Source organism: Carcharodon carcharias, chromosome 6, assembly GCF_017639515.1.
Source record: "Carcharodon carcharias isolate sCarCar2 chromosome 6, sCarCar2.pri, whole genome shotgun sequence".
NCBI lineage: Eukaryota > Metazoa > Chordata > Chondrichthyes > Lamniformes > Lamnidae > Carcharodon > Carcharodon carcharias.
The window spans coordinates 145,301,949-145,318,128 of NC_054472.1; the positions used below are offsets into that span (position 1 = coordinate 145,301,949).

Genomic DNA, 16,180 nt, shown 5'->3' on the forward strand with positions numbered 1-16,180 from the left:
TGCAAAGTCCAGCCCCTTTAATTCAAATGAATTCCGTATCACATTCGACAATGACATACAATGAGTCCAAAACAGGAATCTTAAACTTGTACAAAGCAAATAACATAGTTATGAAGGGAGAGACAGTTGGATTGGGTAAATAGACTAAAATGTACGACAGTAAATAAATGGTGAGAAACATTTAAAGAAATGATTGAAAACTTTCAATGAAAATAGGTTGCATTAAAAAACAAAAACTCAACAATAAATTTGCACCCATGGTTTACTGGAGAAATTAAGAATAGTAGTACAGGTTTACAATGTTGTGAGGAATAGTAGTAAGCCTGAAGTTTGGAAGAGTATTAGAAACTAGCAAAGGGTAACAAAACAGTTAATAAAATAGGAAAATTAGAATGAGAGTAAATTGGCCAGGAATATATAAACAAATTGTTGGAGCTTTTACACATGTATAAAAAGGAGGACAGTAGCTAAAGTAAATGTAAGTCCTTTACAGGGCGAGACAGGAGAAAATATCATAGGGAATGATGTAATGGCAGACGTTGAACAAATATTTTGTGCTTGTCTGCAAAGTAAAAGACACAAATTAAATACCTGAAACAGAGAGTAACCAAGGGGCTAATATGAGTGAGGAACCCAAAGTATTTAATATTAGCAGAGAAAAAATATTAGAAAAATTTAAGAACTAAAAACTGACAAATCCCCAGGAACTGATGGCCTACATCTTGGGGTTCTAAAGGAGATAGTTGCAGAGGTGGTCAATGCACTTGTTACAATTTTCCAAAATTCCCTAGATTCTGGAGTGGTCTCAGTGGATTAGAAGTTAGCAAATGTAACACCCCCATTCAAGAAAGGATGGGGAGAGAAAACAGGCAACTACAGGCCAGTAAGCCAGACATCTGACATTGGGAATTTACTGGTATTATTGAGGAAGTTTTAACAATGTACTAAGAAAATCAGAGTATGGGTAAACAGAGTAAATGGGCAAAAGTTTCCCCGAGTTGCACTAAGTGCGGTGGCAGGCATGAAAAAAGCCATTTTTCCCGCTGGCTGCAAGGACAGATTTTTGCGATATATCATCTGCGTCCTGCCTCATTAATAATGCAGCCATAGGGAACACACTGTTTCGCTGGCAGGTGGCCTCTGGATTGCCTGCCACACTCTTACCTCACCTTTTCCTCACTCCAGGTGCCATATCTAAACTACAGACATGCACACAGTTCTCAATGCTTGCAGCCCAGGACTGCTCCAGTGAAGACGTGGCCCTGAAAACCAAGAAGAGTTCAGTGACCCATCACTGGAATGCCTTTTGGAGGCCCATCATGATATCCTCCGCCCCCGCTCTGGCTGCAGGAGGTCCAGCAATATCACTACTCTGGCTTGGGAGGTGGTGGCAATGGGGGTCAGTGCCCAGGCTGCGCAGAAGAGGTTGGCTACCCAGTGCAGAAAGAGAATGAATGATCTCATCCATGCTGCCAGGGTAAGGCAATCATCTCATCACTCTGAGCTCACGCACTCACAAGCCCATCACACATTCACACACCCTCACGTCTCCATCTGGTTTGGCCTCATCTCCTCTAGAGACTGCCTTCTCAGCCCTCATCATCAGACTAACATATGCCCCCCACACACACACCCTGGGATACCCCTACTCGGCAGTACAGTACTCACCCTGCAGCCGCTTCCCTTGCCTGAGGCCACTTCTCCCCCCTTCCCCAAACAAGCCCTAGCCCTGCAGCCATTGAAAAATCACCCCCGCCTTACCATTGGATAGAGATTTGTCTGTGAGCCTCCTAAAAGCGATGTGGCTCTGCCTGCAAAGTCTGGCGCTGATGACAGCGAGTGCTGTCCGAAGGAAGGTAGTCAAAAAATTCAATCAAATTTGTAAAACATGACCTTCCCTTAACAAATCCATGCTGTCTATCCCTGATTAATCCATGTCTCTCCAAGTACAGATATATTCTGTCCCTCAGAATTCTCTCCCCACCACCGAGGTTAGACTGACTGGCCTGTAATTTCCTGGTCAATCCCTTCCTCCCTTCTTTAACAATGGGATAATGTTAGCAGTTCTCCAGTCTTATGGCACCTCACCTGTGGCCAGAGAGGATTTGAAAATAACTGCCAAGGTCCCTGATATCTCTTCCCTTGCCTCCCTCAACAGCCTGGGATACATCTCATCCGGGCCTGTGAAGTTATCCACTTTTAAGGCCACTAAACCTGCTAGTACCTCCTCTCTCTTTATGTTAATTTCCTCTAATGTTTAACAGTCCTCCACCCTGATGTCTACACCTGTGTTGTCCTTTTCTATTATGAAGACTAATGCAAAGTATTCATTGAGGATTGCACCCACACCTTCTGGGTCCATACACAGGTTACCTCTATGGTACCTAATTGGCCCTACTCTTTCCCTAGTTAATCTCTTGCTTTTTATATATTTCAAAAAACCCTTTGGATTTTCCTTTATTCTACTCACCATTGCTTTCTCATGCACTCTTAGCTTTCCCAATTTCCTTTTTAAATTCCCCACTGCACTTCTTATACTCCTCCAAGGACTGCCATATTAAGCCCTCGCTATCCGCCATGAGCTTCTTTTTTTTTATATATCCTAACTTTTATGTCCCTTGACATCCAGGGTTCTCAGGACTTGGTCCCTCCCCCCCACTTTGTCTTTACAGGAACATATTTGCCCTGTACTCTCGCTATTTCTTCCTTGAATGGCCCCCATTGCTCTGACACAGTTTTATCTGCAAATAGCTGCTCCCAGTCTACTTGGGCCAAATCGTATCTCATCTTAGTAAAATTCGACTTTGCCCAATTTAGAACTTATATTCCCAGTCCAACCTTATCCTTTTCGTTAACTATCCTAAATCTGAGTTATGATTACTATCTCCAAAATGCTGCCCAACTGATATGCCTTCCACCTGCCCGGGCTCATTTCCAAATATTAGGGCCAGAACTGCCCCCTCCCTTGTTGGGCTTTCTACGCACTGGCCGAAAATGTTCTCCTGGGTGCAACTTAAGAATTTTGCTTCCTCCCTACCTTGCACATTAAAACTATCCCAGTTAATATTTGGGTAGTTAAACTCCCCTATAACTGTCTTATTATTCTTATACCTCTCTGAAATTTGACTACATATTTGATCCTCTATCTCTCCCTGACTGTTTGGGTGCCTATAGTACACACCCAACAGTGTGTTTGCCCTTTTTGTGTTTTTTACTTCTACCCATTTGGACTCATTCATTGATCCTCCCAGGATGTCATCCCTCCTCATTGCTATAATTGATTGCTTGATCAATATTGCGACCCCTCCCTCCTCTTCTAACCCTCTCTATCTCTTTTGAATACCCTACAACCAGGAATGTTGAGCTGCCAATCCTGGCCTTCTTATAGCCAAGTCTCAGTCATAGCTATGATATCACACTCCCAAGTGCCTATCTGTGCTTCACTTTGTCTGTATTATTCCACAAGCTCCTTGCATTAAAATGTATTCCAAGTAGCCGCGCTAAAATCTTTTCTTTCTTATCGAGCTTATGTTTCCTCTGCCTTCCTGACTCACCTGCTAGCGTTTTAACTTCTAATTCCATCTCAGCTTCTCTCCCCTCAGAACTACTTTTCAGGATCCCACCCCCCTGCCAATTTAGTTTAAATCCACCCCAACAGAATTAGCAAACCTGCCCGCAAGGATGTTGGTCCCGTTCCTGTTCAGGTGTAACGTCCAACTTGTACAGACCCCGCCTCCCCCAGTAATGATCCCAATGCCCGAGGAATCTAAAGCCTTCCCTCCTGCATCATCTCTCCAGCCACGCATTCATCTGCTCTATCCTTCTGTTTCTATACTCACTACTGCGTGGTACTGGGAGTAATCTGGAGATTACTACCTTTGAAGTCCTGCTTTCCAATTTCCTACCGAACTCCCTAAAGTCTGCTTGCAGGACCTCATTTCTCTTTCTTCCTATGTCATTGGTCCCAACGTGGACCACGACCTCTGGCTGTTCACCCTCCCCCATCAGAATGCCCTGCAGCCGTTCTGTGACATCCTTGACCCTGGCACTCGGAAGGCAACATATCATCCTGGAGTCACATCTATGGCCGCAGAAGCGCCTGTCTACTCCCCTCACTAATGAATTCCCTACCACTATTGCCCTTCCACACTTCTTCCTCCCCCACTGAGCAGCTGTACGACCCGCAATGCTATGGCCTTGGCTCTAGTTGGCCTGCACAGAGGAGCTGTCACTCTCACTGTTTTCCAAGGCCATAAAACAGTTTGCGAGTGAGGTGCACTCAGGGGATTCCCTCACAGCCTGCCTGGTCCTCTTCTTCTGTCTGGCGGTCACCCATTCCCTCTCTGCTTGCACTTTCTTAAGCTGCAGCGTGACCACATCCTGAAACGTGCTGTCCACCTCTCAGCCTCATGAATACACGCCCCAAGCTGCCGCTCAAGCTCCAAAACCCGGAGTTCGAGTTGCTCCAGTCGAAGGCACCTCCAGACTATCAGGAGCATCTAGTATTTCCCACATAGCGCAGGATGTGCAAATCATGGGACTGAGCTCCCCAGACATATCTTAACTAAATAGAATATGGACCTTTGCCTTATTTTACCCTTATTCCTACTTGAGTAAAGACAGGATGCTAGATCCTCTAGATAGACTAGATCTTCTTGGTGCTGCTGACTGCCTGAGCCAGGGTCCTCCTCTCACACTCTCCTCTCTTTGACAAATTTGCTCGAATCTTTTGAAACGGTAATCAGGAGTGTTGATGAGGGTAACACATTTCATGTGGTCTACATGGACTTTAGCAAGACTTTTGATAAGGTCCCTCATGGCAGACTGATCAAGAAAGTAAGAACCCATGGGATCCAAGGTAAAGTGGTATGTTGGATTCAAAATTGGCTGAGAGGCAGGGAGAAGAGGGTGATGGTGGAGGGATGTTTCTGTGACTGGAAATCTGTTTCCAGTGGAGTTCCGCAGGGCTCGGTGCTGGGGCCCTTGCTGTTTGCGGTGTACGTAAATGATTTGGACTTAGATGTAGGGGGTGTGATCAGAAGTTCGTGGATGACACCAAAATTGGTAGGGTGGTAAATGGTGAGGAGGATAGCCGTAAGTTGCAGGAGGATATCAATGGACTAGTCAGGTGGGCAGAGCAGTGGCAAATGGAATTCAACCCGGAATAGTGTGAGGTAATGGACTTGGGGAGGGCTAACAAGGCAAGGGATTACAGTATGAAGGGTAGGACCCTGGGAAGTGCTGAACATCAGAGGGACCTCGGTGTGCATATCCTTAGGTCCCTAAGGGTAGCAGGACAGGTAGATAAGGTGATTAAGAAGGCATATGCGATACTTTTCTTTATTAGCCGAGGCATTGAATATAAGAGCAGGGAGGCTATGCTGGAACTGTGTAAAACGCTGGTTAGGCCACAACTGGAGTACTGCATGCAGTTCTGGTCACCACATTATAGGAAGGATGTGATTGCACTGGAGAGGATGCAGAGCAGATTTACCAGGATGCTGCCTGGGCTGGAGGGTCTGAGCTATAAAGAAAGATTGGGTAGGTTGGGGTTGTTTTCCTTGGAGCAGTGAAGGGTAAGGGGTACCTGATAGAGGTGTATAAGATTATAAGGGGCATAGATAGGGTGGATAGGAAAGCACTTTTTCCATTAGTAGAGAGGTCAATAACCAGGGGGCATAGATTTAAGGTAAGAGGTAGAAAGCTAAGAGGGGAGTTGAGAAGAAGTTTTTTCACCAGGAGGGTGGTGGGAGTCTAGAACTCACTGCCTGAAAAGGTGGTTGAGTCAGAAACTCTCATAACATTTAAATAGTATTTAGATATTCACTTGCATTGCCATAGCCTCCAGGGCTATGGGCCATCACTGGAAAATGGGATTAGCGTTGTCAGATCTTTGTTGACCGCATGGACACGAGGAGCCAAATGGCCTCCTTCTTTGATGTAAATGTCTAGGAGTCTCTGAGCAAACAAACCTCGAAGTCCTGACGAAGTGCAGGTTGCCAGGTGCATGTCGCTTATGTACAGTCGTGAATTGCACACTGACGTGAGCTCATGATCAAGTGTGGGAGGATGATTCCAGCGAGCATGGTTCATAATGAGGTTCTAACGTATTCATATTAGCTTCCTAACATGCGACGGCAGGAAACACGGCCTGCTATTGACAGGTGGAGCAGGCGATCGCAAACTGGTTTTACAATGATGTGAAATAGGTTTATGCAATCTCCCAATATTTTCCATTTCCGCCTGCCATGACACCCACTGCCAATGACAGTGGAAAATCCCGGCTAACATGATTTTATGAAAGAGTAATGGTATTTGATTAATTTTCTTAGTATTATTTAAGGATAAAACTAGTAGGGTCGATAAAGGGGAACCAGTAAATGTAGCCTACTTGGGTTTCCAAAAGGCATTTGAAAAAGTATCGCACAAAAGGCGAATACACAAGATAGGGCTCATAGAGTTGGGGCTAATATACCAGCATAGATGGAAGATTAGTTAACATACAGGAAGCAGAGAATAAGGATAAACAATGCATTTTCAAGTTGGCAGGCTGCAACTAGTAGAGTCCCACAAGGATTAGTGTTGGAGCCTCAGCTATTTACAATCATATTAATGATTTGGATGAAGAGACAGAGAGTAATGTATCTAAGTTTGCTGATGTTTGAAAGGTAGGTGAGAATGTATGCTGTGAGGTGGGCACAAAGAGGCTGCAAAGAGATATAGACAGATTAAGTGAGAGGACAAGTTGTGGATGGAGTATAATGTGGCAAAGTGTGAGTCTCTTCACTTTGGTAGTAAAAATAAAAAAGCAGGTTTTTTTTTCAATGTGCGAAACTTATAATGTTGATATTCAGAGGAATTTGGCTGTACTCATTTAAGGCACATAAAGTTAAAATGCAGGAATGAGCAATTAGGAAGGCATACAGTATGCTGGCCTTTGTTGCAAAGGGATTGGGGTATAGGAATAAGGAAACCTTGCTACAATTGCATAGGCCTTGGTGACATCACATTTTTTTAAATTCTTTCACGGGATGTGGGCATCGCTGGCTAGGCCAGTATTTATTGCCCATTCCCTAATTGCTGTTGAGAAGGTGGTAATGAACTGCCTTCTTGAACCACTGCAGTCCATGTTGTGAAAGAGCACCCAAGGGCTGTTAGAAAGGGAGTTCCAGAACTTTGACACAGCGACCCTGAAGGAATGGCGATATAGTTCCAAGTCAGGATAGGGTGTGGCTTGGAGTGGAATTTGCAGGGGGTGACGTTCCCATGCAACAACTGCCCTTGTCCTCCTAGGTGGTATGGGTTGCGGATTTGGAAGCTGCTGTTGAAGGAGCCTTGGTAAGTGCTATGAGCACTTGATTACTGGAAATACTGTGTGCAGTTTTGGTCTCCATAGCTGAGGAAAGATATATTTCTCTTGAAGGCAGTATAGCGAAGGTTCACCAGATTGATTCCTGGGATGAGAGGCTGAGTATACTCTTAGGGGTTTAGGGGATCTCACTACAATATATAAGATTCTGAAGGTGTTTAACAGGATAAACACGAAAACATTATTTTCCCTTAGTGGGGATTTAATACTAGCGGTTGTGGAATTTTTTTGGAGTGGCAGGCAGTGACTAGTGGGGTACCGCAGGGATCAGTGCTTGGGACCCAGCTATTCACAATATAGATCAATGATTTGGTTGAGGGAACCAAATGTAATATTTCCAAGTTCGCTGACGACACAAAACTAGGTGGGAATGTGAGTGGTGAGGAGGATGTTAAGAGGCTTCAAGGCAATTTAGACAAGTTGGGTGAGTGGGCAAATACATGGCAGATGCAGTATAACGTGGATAAATGTGAGGTTATCCACTTTGGTAGGAAAAAGAGAATGGTATTGAAACGGTGATAGATTGGGAAATGTTGATGTACAAAGGGACCTGGGTGTCCTTGTACACCAATCACTGTACGAAGCATGCAGGTGCAGCAAGCAGTTAAGAAGGCAAATGGTATGTTGGCCTGCATTGCAAGAGAACTTGAGTACACGGGCCACGGTGTCTTACTGCAGCTGTACAGGGCCTTAGTGCGACCACACCTGGAGTATTGCGTGCAGTTTTGGTTTCCTTACCTAAGAAAGGATATACTTTCCATAGAGGGAGTGCAGCGAAGGCTCACCAGACTGATTCCTGGGATGGGAGGATTGTCATATGAGAAGAGAGAGGGCTGACTAGGCCTTTATTCACTGGAGTTTAGAAGAATGAGAGGGGATCTCATTGAACCGTCTAAAATTCAGACAGGGCTGGGCAGACTGGATGCAGGGATGATGTTTCCTCTCGTCTGTGGGGGTGGTGGGGTGGGGGGGGGGTGCGGTATCTAAAACATGGGGTCACAATCTCAGGATATGGGCTAGGCCATTTAGGACTGAGATGAGGAGAAACTTCTTCACTCAGAGGGTGGTGAACCTGTGGAATTCTTTACCACAAAAAGCTGTGAAGGCCAAGTCACTGAATATACTTAAGTTGGAAATAGATATCTTTCTAGACTCTCAAGGCGTCAAGGGGTATAGGGAGAAAGGAGTATGGCGTTGAGATAGAGGATCACCATGATCATACAGAATGGCAGAGCAGGCTTGAAGGGCCGAATGACCTACTCCTGCTTCTATTTTTTTATGTTTTTATGAATAAATATTGGCCAGGAAATCAAAGAAAACTCCTATGTACTTCTTTGACAGTACCATTTATGTGTGCCTCAGAGGGCAGACTGTACCCTGCTTTCATGTATCCCCTCAAAGCAATAATTAAGCTATAAATAATGAAAATAAACACAATGTCATGAGATAGGTCATGGAGTTGAAGTGGGGAAAGGATATGATCAGGTTATGGCAAAGCATTAATATAGGGAGAGAACATTTTTGCAAAAATCTTGAAGGCACAAACTGTTTCAACTGAGAAAACAAAAGATAAATTCTGCATATAAAAAATTAGTTACACTTAACAATCATTGATCAACTGTCTACATTCTTTTTTGGGAGACAGAAGAAGCATTCACTCCTGTTCCTTCTAGCTCCACACGAATTTAACTGCAGAGGTTTTGCGGCCATCTTCTTTGAACGACCTCCAGCGGTCCCCTTAATGACCGCTGGTTAGGTTGCTTCAGGTCTCAAACAATTAGGCAAAACTTTCATGGCACTAATTACACACATTTGTATCTAAATTTTGCAATAGGATACTACAACTGGAGTAGGGCTCTAATTTGCACAGCAAAGCAGCCTCACATGTGGGGCGGAATCGTCCCAGATTTGCACTAAGTGCGGTAGCGGGTGGGTAAAACTACGTTTTACCTGCCAGCTGCAATGGCGACTTTTCACGCTGTATCGTCCCAAACCCGCCATATTAATTATGCATTCCCGGGATACACACAATTTCCATGGTGGGTGGGCTCTGATTCGCCTGCCACGCCGTCTCCTCGCTGCTTCATCACGCCAGGCACCACATTTAAAGAACAGCCCACGCTCAGTACTTCCAGCCCAGGACTGCAGCAAAGAAGACATGGCCGTGAAAGACAAGAAGACTGCAATGCTCGAGCACCTTTTGGATGTTGTGGAGGCCCGCTGTGATGACCTCTACCCCTGCTCTAGTCACAGGAAGGGCAGCAACATTAGCACTCTGTCTTGGTAGGCGGGGAGATGCTGATCAATGCCAATGCTGCACAGAAGTTGGCCATCCAATGCAGATGGAGGATGAATGATCTCATCCATGTTGCCAGGGTATGGCAACTATCTCATCACTCTAAACTCATACACTCACGCCCATCACACATTCACTGGCATCTCACTCACTGCCAGCTCAAGGGACATCACCACCCACTCTTTCACACACACCCTCACATCTCCATCTGGCCTTATCTCTGGAGACAACTTCCTCAGCCCTCACCATCTTGAGGCCACTTGTACAGATCAACATGTGCCCTACATACACCCTGGGATACCCTCCTTCCCCAATACAGCTCTCTCCCTGCAGCCTCTTCTCTTACACAAAGCCACTTCTCCCCTTCCCCAAGCAAGCCCTAGCCCTGCAGCCGTTGAAAAGCCACTCACATATGGCTGATCTGGTAGTTAGAGACCTGCCCATGAGCCCACCTAAAAGTGATGTGGTGCTGTCTGTGAAGCCTGGTGCTGATGACTGTGAGTGCTGACCGCAGCAAGGTAGTCAAACTAACCTTGAAGTCCTGGGCGAAGTGCAGCCCACCAAGTGCATGCCTCATTTTTGCTGCTGTGAAACATATCAGCATGTTTTCCAACAGGGGTGGACATTCCAGCAGCGGGGGGATGAGTCCAGCGGCCTGGCCTTATAATGATATGCAGATAAATTACAATGATGTTCTTGATGTCCAATGGCAGGAAACGCGGCCCATCATCAAAGGGGTGAGTGGATGATAGCAAACTGGTTTCACGGCATCGTGAAACCGATTTTTGGCCTTCTCGCCATATTGTCTGCTCATGCCACCGAACACGCTGACGCTGGCGGGCACAGATAATCCCGGCCATGGTTCAAGTGAGTGGGTAGCTCATCAATTTACAAGTCCGCATGATTATGGCATCAATAAGGTGATTGAGGTTCCCTCAACCCTAACGATTTTTGACTCTTGGCTGTCTGTTTTTCAGTCACAAATAGCATAGTTGAATGTGAGTTGAATGTCTGCCCTCAACAGTTTCCTCAGATCATTATTGCTGTTACAATAGTTTTTCATTCTGGAATCACTGCCCAATGCAAAAAACACCATAACAGTCAGGGTTGAGAGTGGCCGAAGACAAAAAGGTCTGATAATTAGTGGCCGAAGACAACAAGGTCTGAAATATTTTTGTGACCAGGAATTATGTAATTAAAGCACTTTTCATGATCCCTGGTGAATTGCAAATTCTTCTAGACCACTTCAAATAGGTAGAATTATGAAACTTCAAGTGGTTAGAACCATTTGTTTTCCTTTTTTATCTTCTATTACTGCCAAGATCAAGGACCAATATTGTATCAAATCACCAGCAAGTATTTCAGTATTTCAACATTCAATGCAATTAATGCATGGAATACAGGATAAACATATGAACTAGGAGCTGGAGTGGGCCATTCGGCTCTTCAAGCCTGCTCCACCATTCAATAAGATCATGGCTGATCTGATTGTAACCTCCTTCCTACCCCTGATAACCTTTCACCCCCTTGTTAATCAAGAATCTATCTAGCTCTGTCTTAAAAATAATCAAAGACACTCCTTCCACTCCCTTTTGAGGAAGAGTTCCAAAGACTTTGAGAGAAAAAAGTTTCTCCTCATCGCTGTCCATACTAAATAAAGGCCATACTAACACCAGAACATGAACTTGCTGTATTATGTATGCAAAGTGAAGCAAAGGACTATGGCTTCACAACCTATTCTCCAATGTGACCCCATTTTAATTCACCACTACCTTCTCAAGGGGATTTACGGATGGACAATAAATGCTGGCCTTGACAATGATACCCACATCCTGTGAACGAATATATATGTAAAAAATTCTTGAAAATTAACGTGACCTCAGATGCCAACAAAAACCAAACAATAAAGTAGCTTGCAAACTTTCAGTATATATTATTAAAGTTCAACATATTATAGATTCAATGTATTATAGATCAACATATAATAGGTATAGTAGGTCATATAAATATGAAAATCAATGTTCTTAAAGTGCTTTGTAAAGATGTTATTATTTTATATACTCATGTACAGCCTGACCCGACTACCCACCCGACCCGACTACCCCATCCCTGACCTGACTACCCACTCATCCACCTACCAACCCATTCTACTCACCTACTGACTTACCCACCTGCCCATTTACCCATTCACTCACTGCTCCACTCACCCATTCACTCATTAATTCACTGATATTCAAGACTGGACCTTTAAACTTACTAGTGCTGTAAAAAGGGGATATGTCTTCTCTTTTCCCGATTCTACTCCACTGAATTGGAGATACCCAATGGATGGTAATTGATTGGTAAGGGAATCAAAGGTTACAGGGAGAAGGCAGGAGAATGGGGTTGAGAAATTTATCAGCCATGATTGAATGGCGGAGCAGACTCGATGGGCCGATTGGCCAAATTTCTGTTCCTATGTCTTATGGACGTTGCACTGCACATTTTTGTGAAAGCCAGGATCAGAAGATTCCGGAAGAAATGCGTAGCAGCGGGAGAGAATTTTTGAGGCAGTGGCAATCTGGCTATTGTTGTGTCTGCTCAGAAGATCTGGGACAGAGATTCGGGCTCCAATATCCCATCTGCCCTACACCAACCCCCCACCCTGTTTGCCAAACAACATGGCTCTGTCAAGCAGCCAGCAGCAGAATATGGCCTCCTGGTGGGATGAATGAGGCATGAGACTGATTGGTGGCAGTTGGGGTTCAGGTCCAGCTGCAAGCTGCGATGGGGTTCCCAACTCTGGAATTCACAGATTGCATCTTGGAAAGTCCAGACTTCAGGGATCACCTGAAAGCACATGAAATCAGTGTCGAGTACACCAACAATTACGGAGAGGTGGAGATTGGAAAATCATTTTCAAGGACGATATTCCAAACTTCAGAAGTTGGAAATCTGCCAAACGATGGAAAACTTTCATTCCTGAATACCACAGTGGACAGTGCAACACAATAGAAAAGGCTACCAAGCCCAATAAGCTTTTGGTCTTTTTAAAATAAATCTCTTGCCTAATTCACCATTTTTTGCTTCAATCATCTTTTGCTTTCCAAAAACACATTTTGAACCCCTTTCATATGTCCTCACCAGATCACCATTAACTACAATGTTCCCCATGCCAAGCCAATCAAATCACACAGTGTCAAACATCACTACAAGAGGAGAGTTATACTGCAAATGCTAGTGATCTCGGAGTCCTTGACTTCTGTTTTTCACACATAGGTCTGCCTTGAAACTCCTCTGCTTACCTGGGCTTGGTCTCTTCCAATTTGATAACCAAATCTGACTGCGCAGAATCAGCACTCAGTACCTCATGTTCTCTCTGTGCTGTATCTTTCTCAGGAACGAAAGGAGGAGGAGGAGGAGGAGGCGGCGGCAGAGGAGCCTCTTTCACCTGTGAAAGCAATTCGGTGTCCTTTCGTTCCTTCTTAATGTTGCTAGCGTAAACACAAAGTAAACATCAACAGAATTAGAAACAGGCATATATTCACTAAAGTCTACTCTCAATCATCGGCAAAATAATGGAAGGTGAGGTCAACAGCACCGTCAAGCAGTACTTACTCACCAATAACTGGCTCAGCGATGCTCAGCTGGGTTCTCCCAGGACAACAGCTCATAACCTCAATACAGCCTTGGTTCAAACATGGACAAAACAGCTGAATTCCAGAGGTGAAGAGAGAGTGACTACCCTTGATGTCAAGGCAGCATTTGACTAGGTATGGCAGCAAGAAGCCTTGATAAAACTTAAATCAATGAGAATGATGGTGGCTGGGGGAGGTGTTGGTTGGTTGGGGGTGGGGGGACCTACACTGCCTGGAGTCATACCTAGCATAAAAGAAGATAATAGTTGTTGGAGGCCAATATTCCTAGCCTTGGGACATCATCACAGGAGTTCTGCATGCAGTGTCCTAGGCCCAACCATCTTCAGGTGCTTCATCAATAACTTTTCCTCCATCATAAGGACCAAGTGTGGATTTTTGCTGATGCTTGCAGTGAGAAGCACCATTTGCAACTACAAAGATAATCAAGCTGCCCATACCTGAATGCAATAAGAACTAGACAATATCCAGGCTTGGGCTGATAAGTGACAAGAATATGCCATACAAGTGTCAGACAATGACCATCTCCAGCAAGAGAGTATCTAACCATCTCCCCTTGACATTCAAAGGTATTACCATCACTGAATATCTCACTATCAATGTCTTGGGGTCACTACTGACCAGAAGCTTAATTGGACCAGCCATATTCAGCCATATAAATACTATGACCACTACAGCAGTACTACTACAGGCTGGGAATGCTGCAGTGAGTATCTCACCTCCTGACTGCCCAAAGCCTGTCTACATCTACAAGGCACATGTCAGCAGTGTGACAGAATATTCTCTACTGGCCTGAACAAAGCAGCCTCACATAAATGGCATCCCATCACTACTTTAAGCATTCACTACCTGAACCAGAAGCACATTATGACAGCAGTGTGTGCCATCTACAGGGTGCAGCAACTTGCCAAGGCTCCTTCAACGGCAGCTTCCAAACCCACGACTCTACCACATTGAAGATCAAGGGAAACAAGTGCATGGGAACACCACCTTCTGAAAGTTCTCCTGTAAGTCACATACCCTCCTGACTTGGAAATAAACTGCCGTTCCTTCACAGTTGTTGGGTTAAAATCCTGGAACATCTCCCCCTGTAGATCACTGTAGATGTACCTACACCATTGACTGCAGCTGCAAAAGAAGCTAGCTTACCATTACCTTCTCAAGGGCAATTAAGGATGGGTAATAAATGCTGGCCTTGCCGGTGATGCCTAAGTCCCATGAATAAAAAAAAAAAATTGGATTTAATCTAGAAGGTTCAGATTTAAAGACAGTTATTCAGAATTTTGCCTCCTAGAAGATCTGAAATACAAAAATAACTACAGTAAAGTACTAACAGTGATCCGGGTTCTTCCTATTCCATTATTGACACTTACTGACCCACAAAATTCTGTCTGTCTCAGGAAGAGATACAGCCATTTACTGTCTGCATCACCATTGACACTAATTGAAAGTTGTGAAGTTGCAGTATTTGTGTTGCAGGTAGGGAATGAACTTGTCATGGAAAGTTATGTCTTGTCATTACAAGCATAAGTATGCTTTTAACAAAGTGATCATTGTTAATAATTGCCAATCAACTTCTCTGGCATTGACAATTAACTATTACAATTTTGGAGGAAGTAGGGAAAGATAAAGAGATAAACAGATTAGAAAGTGACAAATAGATTAGAAGGTTAAATGCATAGTTTAAAGAGGTATGGAGGCAAGGGTTTTGATGCACCAGTACTGGGGAAAGAGGGAGTTATTCTGCCCCACTTAAAGTGATTTGGAACCAGTGTTCTGGTGAATCGAATAATTGGGTGGTAGATTGGGTTTAAACTAATGAAGGGGGTATTGGAGGATTCAGGAAAGGATAAATTCAACAACAATAAAAGAAATGTCGAGGCTCTAAAGCAGAGTAGCAATTTTAAAATCAATACAGCGTGTCAGATAGGGATATAAAGGTGAACAAAGGTTATTGTTTTTATTCATTCATGGGATATAAGTGGTGCTCGCAAGGCCAGCATTTGTTTTACAACCTTAATTGCCCTTGAGAAGCTGCCTTATCTAATAGCTGCAGTCCATCTGGTGAAGGTATACCCAAAATACTGTGAGGAAGGGAGTTCCAGGATTTTTAACCAAGCAACAGTGAAGGAATGACCATATAGTTCCAAGTCAGGAAGGGGTGTGGCTTGTAGAGGGAAGTTGCAGTTGGTGTTCCCGTGCGTCTGCTGTCCTTGCTCTTCTAGGTGGCAGATGTCACGGGTTTAGAAGATGCTGTAAAAGGAACCTGGACAAGTTGCAGCAGAGCATCTTGTAGATGGTACACACTATTGTAAATGTGTTCAGGTGGGTGGTGGAGGGTGTGAATGTTCAAAGTGGTAGGTGGCATGCTAATCAAGTAAACTGCTTTGTGCTGGACAGTATCAAGCTTCTTGAGTTTGATGGGGCTGCAGGACATACTGGGGCAATTTTCCACTTTGTTGGGCAGGTGCCAATGTTGTGGTTGTATAGGGTCAGCATGGCTAGAGATGCCATCAGTTTTGGGGCACAAGTCTTCAGTAGTGCAGCTGTGAATTTGCATGAACCTATAACTTTTGTTGTATCCAGGGCATTCAGTAGATTTTTGTATTGACGTCTATAACCAGTAAACCCCAATGGCCTTAGCTATTCACAATCTATATCATTGATTTAGATGAGGGGACAAGTATAATGTATCCGAGTTTGCTGACAAAAGTTATGTTGAAAAATAAGCAGTGAGAAGGACACAACGAGACTGATAAACATTTAGACAGGTTAAATGAGCGGGCAAGAATATGGCAGATGGAACATAAGGTGGAAAAATGTGACATTATCCATTTTGGTAGGAAGAATGGAAAGGCAGAATGTTTTTGAAATATTGCG

At 44.2% G+C, this 16,180-nt stretch overlaps 1 protein-coding gene across 2 annotated transcripts in view; it reads right to left on the reverse strand.

Moving 5' to 3' along the window:
* kif9 (kinesin family member 9) overlaps positions 1-16,180 on the reverse strand; it is a 192,821-nt gene that overhangs the window by 42,974 nt on the left and 133,667 nt on the right. For both annotated transcript variants that reach the window (XM_041190665.1, XM_041190666.1), the window contains one exon: positions 12,950-13,138. In XM_041190665.1, the coding sequence (XP_041046599.1) occupies positions 12,950-13,138 (189 nt within the window). The remainder of the gene's footprint in view (positions 1-12,949; positions 13,139-16,180) is intronic.